This window comes from Gopherus flavomarginatus, chromosome 3, assembly GCF_025201925.1.
Source record: "Gopherus flavomarginatus isolate rGopFla2 chromosome 3, rGopFla2.mat.asm, whole genome shotgun sequence".
Lineage (NCBI taxonomy): Eukaryota > Metazoa > Chordata > Testudines > Testudinidae > Gopherus > Gopherus flavomarginatus.
Genome location: NC_066619.1, coordinates 272605771 through 272625085, shown reverse-complemented (window position 1 = coordinate 272625085; position 19315 = coordinate 272605771). Strand labels below are relative to the sequence as shown.

Below are 19315 nucleotides of genomic sequence, written 5' to 3'. Positions count from 1 at the left end.
AGGTTGTTTTTCATATATGACATTTACCTTTATTTTCTTTATTTAAGTTTCCACTGGTTAGGTTAGCCAGCCAACTTAAGGAAGGAGAAGTATTTACTGAAGAGACTGGTTTACTTCCAAGTGTTGGTTTTACAGGAGAATCACAGCTAGTGGCTAATGGGTTTAGGACAAAATTATGCTGAAGTGTGGATTTCTCTCCGGGGATTAAACTCTGCAAGACAAGTTGAAGACTTATAAAAACCAAAGATACCTAAGTGGCTTGCCCAAAGTCACAGAGGAAGTCTATGGAGGAACAGAGATAGCAACCTAGCCCATTACTTAACATATTTTATTTGCATCTGTTATTGACACCTTAGAGCAGTTTTCAACCGGCCTGCCTACCAGACATCAGCAGTTTTGCCCTGTTCCCCACTAGGGGCTCTGCTTTAAGGATAGCCCACTCCTCTGCTCCAATGCCACCCTGGGCTCCCAGCAGCTCCAGCCCACGTGCTCCCCTGTAAATGCCTGTTGTTCCACCTCTGAGCATATGCACGTCAGGCCAGCACCTGCCAGCTTGGAGGATCCTCTGCTGCCGGGGAGGAAAAGGGCCTGCCTGGCAGAGAGCACTAGGGCCAAAGACACCAGAAGCTTGGGTGAACTGGATGGGGCTGGGGCAGGAGGAGAATGCCTTTACAACAGGACCCCTAGTGGGGAGCAGGAAGGAATAGATGCCAAGTGGACCAAATGGAAAGTCCTCACCTGCAGCTTCAGCACCTATACTCTCCTGACAGGCAACCACTTTCCCTTCACAGCTGCCAAATATCCTTTGACCCCATAGGTGCTAGGCCTGGGCAAGAGGGGCTCAGAGGCAGGTCAGCACATTGATGCTGCAGCCAGAACTGGGCAGGGGAACACAGGGCTGGAGTGAATAGAAGCCCAGGGTGGACCCTGAGCTAAATAGTAGGGCCTTCCTTACAGCACAGCTTCCAGAGGGGAGCACGAGCTGGACACAGGCGGGAGGGGGGAAAAGACAGCAAAGGCTCTGGAGGGAGTCACCCATTGCTTCCCTGGGCCTCCCACACTGCCCCTTGCTCAAACTGTACAAGGGAGGCTCCCCTCTCATGCAGTTACTCCTCCATCCTCAGGGCCCAAAATCCTGAATACTCAAGTAAGCACGGAGGACCCAATGCTCATTCAGAGGAGGATTTTCGGCTAACTGAATATCAAACATTTCCACTTCAGCTGGGTGCAAAACTTTCACTCCCAACAGAGTATCACTAAGATTAGTGACTAAAAGGTTTCACTGTGAAACTACAGCTAAAAATATAATTTCCTTTTTCTGACTACCTAGTTATCAGATGTCCCTCAAGCCATACAGATAAATGGATTTCACCTACATTTATTCTAGAAACTTTTCATTTACATTTTAACACACGGAAACTAGTCTATTGATACACTTTGACATACAGTGGTACACTTTTAATCAGGCACTTAATTATTTGCTTATGCAACATAAAGCATATCAATAACTGACATGCTTTCACTAGTGTGCAAACACCCGAGGAGCCCTTTGGTCTGCCAATATTTGGACATCACCTTATCCGGCCAGACAGAAAACAAATACACTTCCCTAGAGTATTAAGGCTAAAATAATTTTTTGAAGTTCACACTGCTTTTAAGTTTAAAAATGAAGTCTGACCTATTTTAATACTTGCTTGCAGAAGCCATAATTTAAGTATGGTCTTCTGCCTACCACATCCTCAAAAACAAAGGCCAGACAACCCACTGAAATCAACGGAACTATGCTGATTTATACCATTTGTGGAGCTGCCTTTGGTAATTTTTTTTTTTGGGGGGGAGGTGGGGTGGGATGGAGAAGACTAATGTTATCAACCCTGCCAATACGTTACAGTGGAAATTGTTTCACAAGTCCAATTAGCAATAAAAACATGACAAATTTAAATATTTCATATGTAGTATGGAAACTACTCAGCTTTCAGAAGGGCACTGCCAAAAAGGAAGCATTTCATTTATCCCAAGTACCTGTAAGTGTTTGTTAAAACTTACCAATAGAGTACTAAAAAATTCTATAATGTAATTAAAAAGGGACTCTAGCTTTGTGGATTTTGTTTACAATAAGATGGTTACGTTTTCATAAACAGAAGCTAAATTTTAATTATAGGAAAGCTCTCTCATATCATAGCCATTAAGACTTAGTTATCTAGTTAGTCTAAACTTCTTGTTAGATACTCCATTACTGGAGTTTCATAAGGCATACGAGAATCCTTGAAGAAACATTTTCATATCTTCCAGGAATTTAAACAGATTTAGTATTTTTAAGAACTCCGAACTTCTTCTGAACTGCTTATTTTCTCTAGATTTAAACCTACTCTGTTGCATTATTTTGTCATTAAGTCTCCAAGAGGCAAAGAATTTCCTCTCTTCTGTTTCTGCACCCCATCACATTCCCTCACCCTTCCAGTCTAGAAGGGTCTTGAAAATCTCTTTTCTTCAGTACAATCCTCCTTTTCCTTTAGCTGTCAGTCGATGAGAGCCACAGAGTGCTCAGTGCTTTTCAAGAATTGGACACCTATTTAAAAAACTGGGTCCCTATAAACAGACACCTAAGCATTTAGCTAGTATATTTAAGAAAGTTGAACCAGTAAATATGCACACACACATTAATATTGCATAGATCCCATAGGATGGGATTTCAGAAGTGGTTAGTGTTGAAATCAGTTATCAGTGAGACTTTAATGGGAGCAGAGTCAGGCCAACATTGAGCACTTTTGAAAGACTCAATTGTTTCTCAAAATAAGTGTATATATAGTGTGTGAGAGTGGCAATACCTGTTTTGGATCCTCCTTCAGATTTGGTTTTGATAGGGCCTTTAACTGCTTATTCGCACAAGGACAGTTTGCCTTTATTCCCCATTTTGCTCTTACGGAGTGAACAGTGTCACCAACATCATAGAGAGCTAAATGAGAAGAATCAGTAATGAGCTCATATCAAAATGAAACCTACAGACTATCAAGATTCAATGTGAGTACACTACATAGCTAAAAGACGGTGATACATCAGTTTAACTCACGTTTTATTTTGTGTGAAGTATTTAATATTAAGTACAGAAAGTAACACCAGCAAAACAAAATGCAGAGTTAGTCTTTAAACACTCCTTCTTGGTAAACTGGCTGAACAATTTTATTACTCAAATCATTTTATTTTATCCTAGTTCATGGGGAAGCATTCTGGATTAGATCCAATGCCTACTGAAGTCAGTGGAATCTTTTTCATTCAACAAGCATTGGATCAGGCCCTATATGAGTGAACAACAGAATACTTGGTACTGTATGCATGTATTTCCACACTAATTATTAGAATACCTTTTCCAGGAATTATCTGTGTAGGCATTAAGTTCTCCGGTTCATGTAACTGACCCTTCACACATTTAAGCCAGGAGAAAGTATCAGCTGCAACATCTGCAAACAATCATTTTAAATGACTAATTAATGTATTCAGTCTCTGAATAGCTACTTTTTTGTCTTTCAATAATTTCAAAATACATGTTTATAAAAAGAGCTTTACAATAAGCCTATCCATTCATTAACATAATAGTTCAACAATTTAAGACATTTTTAAGAAAGTGGGACACTACACATTCTCACCTTCATGTATGCTTTTCTTTTTCATCCTGTAACAATCTACACACACTCCAAAGCCACACTTGGGGCAAACCCAGTGAAGATTGAATATCGTGGTGTCACACACATCACACATTTCTCGAACTCCTCGAACTGCACGTTTCCAGGCTACTTGTCCTGTGGTAATTGACAGACAAGTCAAAGTTAAAGAGTTAACTTGCAGCCCTATGAGTTTCAATTAATGTACTTTAAAAATAATTAATTGCTTCAGGTATGAAATATCCCCCAATGGCTCAAAAATTAATCTTGCCCCATTTCAGGGAGAATTTAGAGGAAGAATTACATGTTTGGAGGAGGATGAGGAAACTTCAGAGGCAAGTTTGAATCTATTCAAGGTTTTGAATGTACCACAATATCCTGAGAAGACTGGTTAGTGGACAGAGGACAAACAAGGCTGTCAAAGGTGCACAATAAGGAGTAAATATGGATACTACCACCTTGCCTTGCTCACATGTGCAAATATACGCATATAAAGAGAAACAATGCAGCTGTTCCTTTAAATCATGCTGCACATCTGGTTATACAATTATAGCTACAGGAAAAAGACATTGCTTAAACCACAATTCTACACTGAGGAGTAACAGTATAAAATGTCATAGGGTTCCATATCTGTTGTCTTTTCATGGTTTCTATTTAAAAGTGTGCTTAAGATAAAATAAGAATAGTTTTTTCTAGCTGTCAGGCCTGGTCTACACTACGCATTTAAACCAATTTTAGCAGCGTTAAACCGATTTAATGCTGTACCCGTCCACACTACGAGGCCCTTTATATCGATATAAAGGGCTCTTTAAATCGGTTTCTGTACTCCTCCCCGAGAGTAGCAGCGCTAAAATCGGTATTACCATATCGGATTAGGGTTAGTGTGGCCGCAAATCGACGGTATTGGCCTCCGGGCGGTATCCCACAATGCACCACTGTGACCGCTCTGAACAGCAATCCGAACTCGGATGCAGTGGCCAGGTAAACAGGAAAAGCCCCGCAAAATTTTGATTTTCATTTCCTGTTTGCCCAGCGTGGAGCTCTGATCAGCACGGGTAGCGATGCAGTCCCAAATCCAAAAAGAGCTCCAGCATGGACCGTATGGGAGATACTGGATCCGATCGCTGTATGGGGAGACGAATCTGTTCTATCAGAGCTCTGTTACAGAAGACGAAATGACAAAGCGTTTGAAAAAAAAATCTACAGGCTGCACAGTGCTGCGTGACAAGCATTAACGGGAAGCCAGAGACTCAAACGGATGCTCATGGAGGGAGGGAGGGGGTACTGAGGACTCCAGCTATCCCACAGTCCCCAGCAGTCTCTGAAAAGTATTTGCATTCTTGGCTGAGCTCCCAATGCCTGTAGGTTCAAACACATTGTCCAGCGTGGTTCAGGGAACAGATCGTCAATTTACTCCCCCCCCCCACGTGAAAGAAAAGGGAAAGAAAACGTTTCTTGACTTCTTTCAATGTCACCCTATGTCTACTGAATGCTGTTGGTAGACGCGATGCTGCAGCAGTGAAGAGCAGTATCCGCTCCTCTCCCCTCCCTGGTGGCAGACAGTACAATATGACTGATATCCGTCGTCACCATCAGCCCGTGAGTGCTCCTGGATTGCCTCAGGTGAGGTCGGCCGGGGGCGCCTGGGTAAAAATAGGAATGATTCCTGGTCATTCCCAGTAGATGGGACAGAACGGCTGGTAACCGTCGTCATCTTAGCAACTGGGGGATGAGTTCCATCAGCCCTCTCCCTTTCCTGTGTAAAGAAAAGATTCTGCTCTCCTCCGCACCGCTTAATGTCCTGCCTGGACTGTCATAGCACCTGGAGGCTGCCTCCTCATTTTACCTCACTAACAAGTCACTGCATTCTTATTCCTGCATTCTTTATAACTTCATGACACAAATGGGGGGGGACACTGCCACGGTAGCCCAGGAAGGTTGGGGGAGAAGGGAAGCAACGGGTGGGGTTGTTGCAGGGGCACCCCCCCATGAATAGCATGTAGCTCATCATTTCTGCGGGATCTGACACGGAGCAGCTGTGCTCTCTGATACATTGGTTCTCTAGTACACTTGCCCCATATACTAGGCAGGACTGACTATTTTTAGAAACCATAAAGGAGAGATTGACTCGAGGAGTCATTCCCAGTTTTGCTTTTGTGCCCCCGGCTGATCTCAGCCAGGGGCACCCATGATGGCAGTGGACAGTATAGAAAGACAGATAACCGTCATCTCATTGCCAATTTACACTGGCAGCAGACTGTACAGAACGACTGGTAACCGTCTCTGATATCATGCAAAAGCAAATGAATGCTGCTATGTAGCGCAGGAGTATCGCCTCTGTCCGCGGCATCCAGTACACATTCAGTGACTGTAAAAAAAAAAAAAAAAAAGCTGAACGGGCTCCATGGTTGCCATGCTATGGCGTCTGCCAGGGCAATCCAGGGAAAAAGGGCGCGAAATGATTGTCTGCCGTTGCTTTCCCGGAGGAAGGAATGAGTGACATTTACCCAGAACCACGCACGACAGTGATTTTTGCCCCATCAGCCACTGGGCTCTCAACCCAGAATTCTAAGGGGCGGGAGAGACTGCAGGAACTATGGGATAGCTATGGAATGGCTACTCACAGTGCAATGTTCCGGAAATCGACACTAGCCTTGGACCATGGACGCACACCGCCGAATTAATTTGCTTAGGGTGGCCGCGCGTACTTGACTTTATACAATCTGTTTTATAAAACTGGTTTATGTAAAATCGGAATAATCCCGTAGTGTAGACGTACCCTCAGTCCTGTAATCTCAGCATGGACTCAGAAATTTGAACAGAGTTCTTTCCCTCGTGCACATCTGCACCAGCAGAAGTTCCGCAAACTAATTATCCCTTCAGCAACACCTGTTCAGTCCTTTGCCATCAGAGACGTTTCAAATGGTGCAACTGACTGGAACTTAAACAATTCTGTTGGGGCTCAATCCTGCACCACTGAAGACAATGAGAGTTCTACTATCAACTTCAATTGAAGCAAGATGAGGTCCATGATTCACAAAAAGGAACAGAAGCCATATTACTCAACTCAGGTATCTAAAAGGGTGTCATAAGGAGAAGGGAGAAAACTTGTTCATCCTAGCCTCTCAGGATAAAACAAGAAGCAATGGGCTTAAACTGCAGCAAGGGAGGTTTAGGTTGGACATTAGGAAAAAGTTCCTAACTGTCAGGGTGGTTAAAACACTGGAATAAACTGCCTACGGAGGTTGCGGAATCTTCATCTCTGGAGATATTTAAGAGTAGGTTAGCTAAACATCTATCAGGGATGGTCTAGACAGTATTTGGTCCCGCCATGAAGGCAGGGGACTGGACTCGCAGACCTCTCGAAGTCCCTTCCAGCCCTACAATCTATGAAAAACTGTGTTAGCCCCCTATTGCTACCAACAACAGAAAGCAATAAAAAACTTATTTTGTCAGTAAGTTAGTAGATCTGACTGAATATACACAGGCAGCAGATATGTAGAGTAGAAAAAAAGTACCATTTTTATGTCATCACTTTCTGTAACAGAACTGCACTTCAAGCTTTTTTCTAGAAAGGGAGGAGAGGTCAGGCCAATTCGGAGTATGAGACTCATGTGCACCATGGAAACTAGCAGAGCTGAATCCTGGTAAGGGTCCAAGAGCACAAAGTTGCTTAACGTTCACATCCACAAGCTTAAATATATTACTTTCCACCATCAAGAATCAAAATAGACATTTAATAAATATTTTTAAATGGCAACACCAAAACGTACACAATCAATGTGCATGCAGGAAACAAACTATGAAGACCTATTTTGAAAAGTTGAGTGAAAAGTCCTAAATTTTACATTTCAGAAGAGCTGCTCTTACTGTGTGGTTCTATTGTGGACATGACCTCCTTTTCAGATATCACCAGCCGGCAGAAGTGGTCTCCGATGTTGGCTAGAATATACTTTGCAGTGTCTAGATCTAGACCCACAACATTTTTTGCTAAAGGCAGCCACAAGCTGATAGCCTCAGTCTCGTACTTGTCCGGGGTTAAGAAACCTTCTTCACGCAGCAGTCCATGTCTATTGAACCGCAGCCTGTGGCAGAGAGAGGGTGGGGATAAGAAAAACAAAAAAACCCAAATGTTCTCTACTAGCTCATTTCCACCTGTTCTACTCTGTCACCCAGACACTGGCATACAACCATACAAGAAATTAACAGGATAACTGACAATGCTGAATGATTTAATGGTTAGTATAGATCAGGGTAAATTGTGTTCTCTATTATGTCAGTTAATCATGATTAAACCCTGCTCATGGAGGAAGAAATTCAGTTTTTGTTGTGCTCTTAACATTTTAAGCCAGGAAATCTAAAGAATCCAATTAGTGAGAATCTTAAATGCATTTGCAATATGAGACATGCACCTTAGGGGGCTGTAGCTAACTATTGAAAAAGACAGAAAAAGCAATATATTAAAGAAAACTTTACAAGCCACATCCTAAAAAAGTGTTTATTAATAGGGCTCCTTTACGAACTATCCATGAAATCTCAGTGAAAGATAGCTGTTTCTGAGGTGGAAAAGTAATAACAGATGCTCAATATGCTGCATAAAAATCACAGGAAAGTAAGTTTTGGACAAGGATATTAGAGCAAGGGGGGAAAAAACGCCAAAAAACATAGCCAAAAACCTACCAGTTACTCTTCCCATGAATTAAGAGTGCTGTGGGATCTTTAACATCCACACAGAGGAGATAGGACCTCCTTTTTGGTCGAATTTTGTCGAATCTCAACATCTACCTTGAAGGGATGAGTTAACATGACTTGTGGTCCTGTGTAGTCTGGGTATTTCAGACATAATATTAAGCCACCTTACCATTAAAGTCACCTTTTGAAATTAAACCACAAGTTAGCAATATTGCTCTTAAATGTCTTGTTCTCACTGACACTTTTCTTATTTCTCCCCTTCAATCCTCCCTCCCCAACAGCTCATAAGAGCTATAATATTTCCTCCACTAGAAGGTGTGCAGAAAATTAAGCCTGTAATGCAACAGTAAAAACAGGAAGATTTTTCCAGCCCCATATCTTCATTCAAGGAGACTAGGACTTCAAAGTTTGTTTTTAAATTTAATCATGAAGTGCGCTCTCTATACACAGCACTACATGTGTGTCACTTTATGGGATATGGACTGTATAATTCTTTTGTTGCATAAAGTTTAACACAAGAAAATCTAGACTAGTTAGGACAGGTGTGACAAAATCATTGGGAATGAGATGAATGTAGAAAGATTTCATGAAATGGGAGAGATTTATGTAGGATTTGAAAAAGGAGGGGATATGTTCAAGGATCTTGCTTAGTCTGCATTTCTGCAGAAAAATCTATACCTTCCCTCCCAACTGTACTCCAAAATTTAAGCTGTCCTTTAAAAATAATTTCTCTAGTCCCTGAAAGCCACCTTCATGGAGGACACTCCAGGGTACTGAATCAGGAACCTCTGGAACTGAAAGCATGAATATCTACAGCGTGAGATAAAAGAGCCAGGCTTCCAAGCAGGCAGCTGTAACAGACTCAACCTCTCTGGATCAGGCATGGGGGGCGGGGGTGGGAGGGTTCGTCACAACACACACAGTGACCATTTGGTTTTACTTAGGGCTAGTCTACACTACGGCTGTAAGTCAACCTAAGTTATGCTACTTCAATTATACATGTTATGTAACTGAAGTCAATGTAACTTAGGTCGGCTTACAGCAGAGTCTACATCGCACTGTGACAGGAGACGCTTTCCCACCAACTTATCTTCATCTTCTTGGGGAGCTCGAGTACAAGAGTGGAAGGGAGAGTGCTCTGCCATCGACCAAGTGGGTCTTCACCAGACCTGCTAAATCAACACTGCTGCATTGATTGCAGCAGTGCTGATCAAGCCATAAGTATAGACAAGTCCTTACAGTTCCAACACCTCTTAAAGGCTTAAGTCAAATATAGTTTTCCCCAAGTCTGACAGCCTGACACACAAACTCTGAGAAGTACAAACTGTTCCATTAATCAACTCAAATGGATGTTGACATTGAAACCTAACCAAGACATTTTGATTGTCAACTTCTAATTATTTTAGCAGAAACATCCAGCAGTTGGCTTGGGATTACGGATAAACACACTAACTCCCAGGCTCTCAAGTGCTGAAACTCACCATACCTCAATGACAAATGTCTTCTGATTCCACCCACATATGCCAACTTTTATGATGCAGCTGTGTGTGTTGTCACTACTGATAATCATTAAAAACCCAAAGTAGAGCACAAGCATAAAGTCATTTGAATTTAATATCAAAATACACAGCCCATGAAACGTTGTACTCATTACATTGTTTAAATCTCTATCGAAATCTGCTGAGCTAATGGTTGCTTTTCTATATAAAGAAAGAATCAAGAGTAAAGCATTTAAAGAGGTCAAGCTGTATAAATATGGCATAATAGGTCATGTATTGTATTAAGGGCTTGATCCTGTGGGGAACCCAGCAGCTGTGCTACTGAGTGCAAGAGACTGGCAAAGTCATCACAGGCATTTGGACCCAGCCTCTTACACCAGGAGACACTATCATGTATCTCTCCAGGATCATCCATTGAGCTGACCTGGGTGGTCTCTTACTCCTATTTTATTGCTTCTCCCTAATTGAGCTCTGAGTGGCTCAAGTATTTAGGACTTCATCCATGGAAACTTACTCAAGCAATGGCATACCCTCCTAGATAGCAAAAAGATGTACCAAATCTAGTGTAGAGGCTTTAAGAACATGTTTATTTACAATTAAATAATCAACCCAATACAAATGCACCTTTCTTTAGTAAAAAACTGACGTACAAAATGAAACATTTAATTAAAATCAATGATTTAAATCAAACGTTCCATTTGGTGATTTAAATTATCTCGATTTAAAATTAATCCATCCAACACTGAGAACACAGTGTTTATCACTTAAACCACTGGACAGCTGTCAAGGTTATTAATTGATCTCAGATGCATTTGAAACAGTGACTTAGAGGTGATTGCCATGGCATAGATCCTACAGCCAATTTCCAAAGCCATTGTAGGCCAAGATCTAAAAGAGAGGCTAAAGAGACTACTGAGCACACTGCACTTTTTAAGTTAGACAGGTGCCTAATCATGCCTAACTTTGGGGGTTTACTTTTTAAGTATTCGATTGAGTCATCTTAAATCTATTTTTACAGTTGGGAATATCAACATCCACATATTTTCAAAATTCCTCTTACCTCCTGAAGTGAAAGAATCTGCAAAAGACAGTAGAGTCTTTTTGCTCTTTGTTTTTCCGGTAGCTGTCCAGGCGGCATTCCCTGCATTTATGCAGGTGAGGTGCAATGTTATTGCAGGAACCATCCTGCACAAAAGCTTCCCCACTTTGCTGCAGCTTCTTGACTTTACAAGCATCTGTCAAAACTGACCTGTGAATAATTACTGCAGAAAGAAAAAAAAATAGTGCAGGTTAAACAGTAACTTAACCCAGTCACTCAGACTCACATTTGCTTACCCTATGCATCTCTGTTAAAGCTATATCTGCTTTTGTTAAGTTATTTTAATTTTTCACCCTATACTGCAAAATTAATCTTAACATATTTTGAAGTTGGTTGCTCATTACCGAGCATAAACTTCTTTTGAAGTTTTCATAGTCAAGGCCCCATTTTTTGTTACAGCCACACAATTTACCCCTTCCCACACAACTGCCAGAACCTCAGCTTCTGTTGGTTTGTTTTTAAACTATGTTTCTGCAGATCTAATAGCTAGCTGCAACCTTGAACACAAGATCAGAGTGTAAATGGATGCAACAATGTCTTCTGGAGTCTTCAAAGAGCCTGAAATACTTTTGAGATATAAATTGCCCCATTCATCTCAGTGAACTCCCCATGAACTCCACGACTCTGCTGCTGCAGTTAGATATTTTTCAAAAGCATTATGGAATTTAATATTTTACTGCAGTCAGTGTTCAGGACACCTTTCCCTCCGACTTCATGCCGAGCTGGGATCCACCTGCAATTGTTGCTTGTTCTGCACCTTTACCCACAAGATAGAGAACTGAGTCACAGTGTATGCTACATGACCTGTTCCACAAAGCCAGGCAGCAGGGGGTCAGGGAACCAGAGCTGGATTCCTGTGGTCTGACTGCAAGCTCGATCAGCTAAGCTGCCTGCAGGACAGTGTAGCAGTCCAGGCCCATGGAGCTGAGTCACTGAATCCAGCTATAAGCTTCTCCATTCTCTAGCACACACAGGAGTGGGAAAGAGAGAAAAAGTTCCTCTAAAGAACATTGCAGGAACTAGTGAGTGGCAACTGGGCTACCTGGAAAGCACAGCTACAAAAACCCCCATCAACTAATTTTGTCAATGAATTATTTTCAACTATAAGCTTGACTCGTATGAGTGTGTGTGGAGGGATAGAAATGAAAGGTAGAATAAATTAACATTGCCTTAGAACTTAGGGATTGTTGCTGCAGCATTTGGTCTCATTATGCCATAGAGTATGAGCCACAGTCATAAAAGTTATACTCACTTTTGCAACCCTTCTTCCCAAATTTAGCCTAACAGACTTTTGTTTGGATTAGGTTTGTGAGAAAGAAAAAGAATACTTTTTCATCATGACATGCATATCTAATCCTACCAGGACCTTAAGTATCTTTTCCCAAGACTTACTCCGTCTGAAAATTGGGTATAAATTTTAGGAACCACATCATAACTCCAGTTTCTATTCTAGAAATGAAATCTAGGAGTTTCACTAACTCAGACATCAAGACTGCAATTTCATAAGATTCCTTATCCTATTAATACATTTTCTGGAAATTTCTAAGCAATTTTATATACACAGTAATTCTCTGTTGATATATCAGCTCCAGATATACTTGCCATTGTTGTGGACTTTATTGGTGCTCCCAGCCCTAGCGCCTTCGTTTTCATTTCTCTCACACGAAATCTCATTTGAGTTTCCTCTGACTGAGGAACATATAGAAAAGGAGTTTTCTGCCTTGTTTCCTTTGCAGCTGCTCTGGTTACAACTGCTTTGTAATTTAATCTCATGCCCAGTGAAAAGGATAGCAGGAGCATCTGATGTTGAGGGTTTGCAATCCAAGATTTTCTGCCGTTCTGATATGCCATTAAGCCTGGACGTTACTCTTGAAGAGTTGTCTAGATGTTGTATGGATTTTATAGGAACATGTTCCTGTGGGAAGTTCGTCATTGGCTGGGTAAAGGATTTGTGGAAGTTTTTCAAGCCATTTTGTTTTTCATTGTGTGTATCAGTCAAAGGTGGCGATCTTGAGGTCTTCAAAGAGGTATAGTTACGATTCTGATCATTAGGATTTTTAGTTTGTTCTTTAGATAGAAACTCTGCTTTATGGAAGACAGTCAGATTTTCTTTTGACATTTTAACCGCAGTATTAAGACAAGAAGGATGTTCTTCTGGTAAATTCTCTTTGCAAATGCTGAAATGTACAATATGCAGTAATAAGACCTAAGGAGAAACTCAAATCATAATGGAATGCATCAGCTCTCAAGCTTTTCATAGGAACCTGAGTTTACATGACTAAAATAGGAAGTATAATCATGGATGCTAGCAGAGTGAAGATTAAGAATCCAGAAAAGTTTCACATACCAAACACCTTAAAGAGATGCAATCAATTAAAAAACGCCAGGGGAGTTTCAGATACTACAAGTACTGTTCCTTCTGGCCCACCTGTGCGAACTTGATGACTGTGTACTTCCCCCCCAGGATTACAGGTACCTATTTATAAAAAGATACGGTCTCTCTCCCCCCACTGTTGCTATGTGAAAGACCTGCATAAATAGGGGAAATGATCTATCAATAGTTAAATGCAAGTTATGCTTCAGTCAAACAAGTTATTAGCCTCAATACAGGGGAACTGGGTGAACACTAATGGGCTGTGATATACAGGAGGCCAGACTAGACAAACTACTGGCCTCTTCTTGCCTTAGATTTTTTTTATAAAGCTATATAGGAAAACAGTGAAAATGATTCCGCTCAGAGTGTTGTTAAATGCACACAGTAACTTTCTTTTAAAGTTTTTCAGTTATGGTAATCTAGTAGCATGAATAGGTTAAATTTGGACAATGGCTTACCAAATAGCACTTCTAAGAGAACCTTTTGTTTCCTACTATGCTATTTTCTGTAGGAAGTACTCTTCTCTTATTGTGACAGGCTCAGGGAGACGGGGCAGAACTTGATGACTGGGAACACTAAATCAGGATTGAAGTGCAGTTATACTCTGAAGAATGTTTTGTATCTTTGTGTGTTCCAGATCTACTTTGCTCAGTCTACATATATTTCAAACTATACCTCTACCCCAATATAACGTATTCCTCGGGAGCCAAAAATCAATAGGTGAAACCACGTTATATCAAACTTGCTTTGATCTGCCAGAGTGCACAGCCCTGCCCCCACGGAGCATTGCTTTACTGCGTTATATCCGAATTCGTGTTATATCGGGTCGCGCTATATCAGGGTAGAGGTGTAATATCATAAATTTAGCCTTTCAGATTCCAGATCTCCATCCCCATGCTCACAAACATAAATAGAACTTTTAACAAATTCTTTTGATGCATGGATCAAATCTAGAACTGTATCTAGCTGCTTTCACATCTCTATATTGGATCTGCCAGGCCACCATAAGTAAGATTATTTTTGTCAAAAAACAGATATGACTGATTACACACAGGGAAGAAACCTCTTGATTAATCTGCTTTCCTTTCTCTCTTCCCCCCCAACCTCCAAAAAATAAAGGCAATTGGACTGCATTTGTAGTTAAGTTAATAACATTCTGTACATGAGACAGAACTCCCATAAGGGTATGTATAAAGTGCATATGTCTTATGGCAGTATGTAAAGTACATACACTACATGTTCCCCTAGCATGGGTATAAACAGCAGCATAGGCAGTGAGGCACTGCATAAAGACATTCCTGAACCCTCCGGATACTTACCCTGTACTAGCAGCAAAGAATCCTGTGGCACCTTATAGACTAACAGACGTTTTGGAGCATGAGCTTTCGTGGGTGAATACCCACTTCCTCAGATGCATTCACCCACGAAAGCTCATGCTCCAAAACGTCTGTTAGTCTATAAGGTGCCACAGGATTCTTTGCTGCTTTTACAGATCCAGACTAACACGGCTACCCTCTGATACTTACCCTGTACTGCTTTTTACAAACCTAAGCAGTGCCTCCCCCATCTACAGTGCTATTTTTAGCAACCTATAGAATGCTAGAGTCTTTTCACTGACATGTAGCTATGCACCGCAGTGTGGACGCAGCCTGCTTTTCATGCCCTATCCGCTTGTCACCAGTGACTTGCAGTGTAGACACAGCTTATGAAGCCTGCACTAATGAATCATAAAGGATAGTCTTGTGGCTAACCAGTTGATTGAATCAAAAAAATCTGGATTCTATTTCAAGCTCTACACAGGCTTCCTCTGTGACCACAGGTAATTCATGTAACTATTCTATACTTCAGTTTCCTGATCAGCAAAAGGGGAATCATACTTTCCCAATGTCAAAGGAGAATTTAGACGCTTCATTAAAATTAAAATATTTGTAAATGCTTTAAGTATTTTATTACACCAGTCTTGTCCTTATAAGATGCAAACACCCCAAAAAAGTGGACCAAATTGTAACTTGTGCCATTGGAGAAGGGCAGAATGAACATAAGTTCATTTTAAAAACTCCCCGCTTGCCCTATCTGCAACTCATGACAGTTCTGAAATTAAGGTGTCAAAGTCCATCTATAAGCCAAGAACACTTTCTATTTACTGTAAGAATCAACTGCAGGTAAACTAATCTCCCTCCCTATGTTACAGTATGCCTATCTTCCTCTTAGTAGGAAATACTTTGGTGCTTTTCATTTTAGAGAGTCTAAGACACACCCAGTAATTTAAAAGCAATTAAGCCACAAAATATATTCAGGCATTATCCACCACTTTACAGATGGACAAATAGAGGCACTGGATGGTTAAACAACTTCCTTAAGGTCACAAGCTAAGTCAACGGAAAACGACAGGAATACAACTAAGAGGTAATTATATATTCAGGGCAGTTGACAAAAATCAGATATTTCTCACCCACACCAATTTGCAGGGGGAAGGGAGGAGGAGGAGGCGGAATGGGACAGAGAGTAGCTTAGTTACCATGATTTCTTTTAAAAAAAAAATCATTAGTCTATTCTACTTTGTATAAAGTAATTCATTATTCTGCTGTATTTTCCAAAGATTAACATCCACCCCCCCCCCCAAAAAAAAATAAAAATACAAAAAAAGAAAAGGAAGAAAGTAGTAGTCACCACTTACCTCTGAGGAGTTTCTGCACCAAGGTTAAGAGGTGAGTTAGCTGGCTGAGGCATGCCTTGGTGCCTGAGGTCTTTGCTAGTAGGGGTTGCAAGTGTACACCCTAGCAATGTTTCACCAAACACCGTTGGTACTGACTGCACGTGACTGAGACTTTGTGATACCTGAAACAGATGTCAAAGTCAACAGAAAAATTCAAAGCCAACATGAGAAAAATTTATCACTTCTATGACTACCACAACCACTTAAAAATACAACATACATCGTATGCTCTAGCCACTTAGTATCTGACCACATAATAAAAACTCAACTTTTAAACCATTATTCTTGCAATTCACAAAGTGGAAAAAGTCAAGGAATCTTTTGAAATCTATTAAGATGAATTTCCCCAAAAAAATGAATGTCGTAAAATCACAGAAACATAGGGCTGGAAAGGACCTTAATAAGTTATCAAGTCCAGCCCCCTGCACTGAGGCAGCCTCAAGTAAACCTAAAACACGTTTGGAGGTTTTTAAGAACAGGTTGGACAATGATGTCTTTCTTTGGAAGCCTATTCCAGAGTTTAACTATCCTTATAATTAGAAAGTTTTTAATAATATCTAACCTAAAGCTCCTTTGCTGCAGATTAAGCCCATTACTCCTTGTCCTACCTGCAATGACCAAGGAGAACAATTGATCACCATTCTCTTTATGGGCTTGTCTACACTGCAAGTTTTGTCACCAAAAACTGCCATTTGGCAACAAAAAACTTCCACCCCTACAAGAGATTTGTCTTTGTCAACAATAAAGGAAGGGGTAAACAGCCAGTGTAGATACCATGCCTTATGTTTTCAATTTTATTGGCCTCCAGAAAGTGTCTCAGAATTCCCATGCTGCCGCTCTGGTCAACTGTTTGGCTGCAGGGCAACAGAGTTCAATCTGCCCCTGCCCCTGCCCCTTGCAAGCCCCAGGAATTTTAAATTCCATTTCTTGCTTGCTGACTTCCCAGGTGAGCATGGCTGGCTATCGCACCAAACATCGCACTACCACTGAGCTGCTGGATCTGATCTGTATATGAGGAAAGGAGTCTGTTCAGTCGCAGCTGCAATTGACCCATAGGAATCGGGACACATACAGGCAAATTTCTCGAGCCTTGCGCGAAAAGGGCTATGATTGGGACACAGCAGTGCAGAGCGAAGATAGAGGAGATGCGCGTATCATGCACCTTTCCAGATCAGCCTGCACTGTCTGTGAAATGCTCCCAGTGATCCACAAGTGCCTGCAACACCATGGAGAAGTATCCCTTCCTACTGATGCATTCTGAGGCAAGGTGGTCTGGTGCTAAAATTTGAGTGTGCGCACCATCAATTGTCTCACCACAGTTAGGGAAACCCATCTCTGCAAAGCCATCCACTATTCCGTGCACATTTCCCAGGGTCATGGTCCTCTATAGCAGGATGCAATTTATTGCCGTGCACACTTGGAGCAATACAGCCCCAGGAGTGGACTTCCCCACTCCAAATTGAGCTGTATCTGACCAGTAGCAGTCTGGATTTGCAAGCTTCCACACAGTGATTGCAACATATTTCTCTACTGAAAGGGCAACTCTCATTCTGGTGTCCTTGCACTGTAGGGTCGGGGGTCCAGCTCAGCACATAGCTCCAGGAAGGTCACTTTATGCATCCTAAAGTTCTGTACCCACCGGTCTTCATCCCACACCTGCATGACAATGCGATCCCACCAATCAGTGCTTGTTTCCCTAGCCCAAAAGCGATGGTCTACCATAGGCAGCTGCTCTATGAAAGCCAAAAGCACTGATAAGTTGCTGCTGTCCATATCACTCGCGTGCCTGCGATTCATCCTCTGTCAGTAACTTTGCGAGTAACTCTGCTGCCACGTACAATGTCCTCACAACAGTTAACAGAGCATTCGAGAGAAATGCGGGATCCATCCTCTCTCACTGCAGATGCTGGCGTGCACTACAAAGACTGACAATTGGAAAACAGTGCAAAGGGAAAGCCAGAAACCATTGGAGGGCAGAGACACAAAGCGGTGCATGATGGTATAGATGGTGTTGTCAGGATATATACCCACAGTGCATTGCTCACACTGTAGACAATGGTGCCCCAAGTGTGGCAAATGTAGACTTGCTTTGGCGACTTTGCTTTTGTTGATTTTTTCATGTTATGTTAGTTCCATCGACAAAACTTGCCAGTGTAGACAAGCCCTACAAGAGCCCTTCATGTATTTGAAGACTTATCAAGTCCCCCCTCAGTCCTGTTTTCTCAAGACTAAACATGCCCAGGTGTTTTAACAAACAAAAACTTTCTTCATAGGTCAGGGTTTCTAAATCTGTTACAATTTTTGTTGCTCTGCTCTGGACTCTCTACAATTTGTCCACATCTTTCCTAAAGCGAGGTGCCCAGAAGCAAACATAATACTCCAGCCGAGGCCTCAGGAGTGCCAAACTACAACAGGAAAATTACCACCTGTGTCACATATGACATTCCTGTTTCTATGCCAGAGAATTATATTCGCCTTTTTTGCAACTGCACTACATTGTTGACTCTCATTCAACTGGTGATCCATTATACCCCCTAGATCCTTGTCAGCAGTACCACCACCTAACCAGTTATTCCCCATTCTGAAGCTGTGCATTTCATTTTTTCTTCCTAAGTGAAGTACTTTGCACTTGTCCTTACTGATTTAATCAGCTGATTTAAGACCAATTCTAATCTTATACTCTCGAAGTGCTGCAACCCTGCCAGCTTGGTGTTGTCTATATATTTTATAAATACACTGTCCACTTCATTATCCAAGTCATTAGTGAAAATATTCACTAGTACTAGACCCAAGACTGATCCCACTAGCAGCCCTCTTATTTTGACAGCAAACCACTACTCTTAAGTACGGTCTTTCAGTTACACATTTGCCATATGGTAAATTAATCTATGGCACATTTCCCCTAATTCTCATGGGAATGTCATGTAGCAGTGTGTCAAGAGCCTTTAGAATCAAGATATATTCATCTACCACTTCGTTCCTATCCAATAGGCAGAGGAAATTACGTTAGTTTAGCATGATTTGTTCTTAACAAATCCATGCTGGCTATTCCTTATAACCCTATTATCATCTAGGTGCTAACAAATTCACTGTTTAAAAAGTTGTTCTCTCTTTCCAGGTATACAAGTTAGACTTACTGTCATCTTTGCACTACTCCAGTCCTCTGGGACCAAATACACCCTCCATGAGTTCTCGAATAATCACTGATGGTTCCAAGATTACTACAGAAACTAGCTGAAGCACTCTAGGATGAATTTTGTCAGGCTCTGTTGACTT

At 41.4% G+C, this 19315-nt stretch overlaps 1 protein-coding gene across 3 annotated transcripts in view; it reads right to left on the bottom strand.

Annotated features, from left to right (window-relative positions):
• Window positions 1-19315, bottom strand: part of KDM3A (lysine demethylase 3A) — a 51076-nt gene that overhangs the window by 14541 nt on the left and 17220 nt on the right. For all 3 annotated transcript variants that reach the window (XM_050947355.1, XM_050947353.1, XM_050947354.1), the window contains exons 9-16: window positions 16001-16161; window positions 12552-13126; window positions 10911-11112; window positions 7530-7744; window positions 3645-3797; window positions 3363-3458; window positions 2829-2956; window positions 28-211 (exon numbers count right to left, since the gene is read on the bottom strand). In XM_050947355.1, coding sequence (XP_050803312.1) covers window positions 28-211; window positions 2829-2956; window positions 3363-3458; window positions 3645-3797; window positions 7530-7744; window positions 10911-11112; window positions 12552-13126; window positions 16001-16161 — 1714 coding nt within the window. The remainder of the gene's footprint in view (window positions 1-27; window positions 212-2828; window positions 2957-3362; window positions 3459-3644; window positions 3798-7529; window positions 7745-10910; window positions 11113-12551; window positions 13127-16000; window positions 16162-19315) is intronic.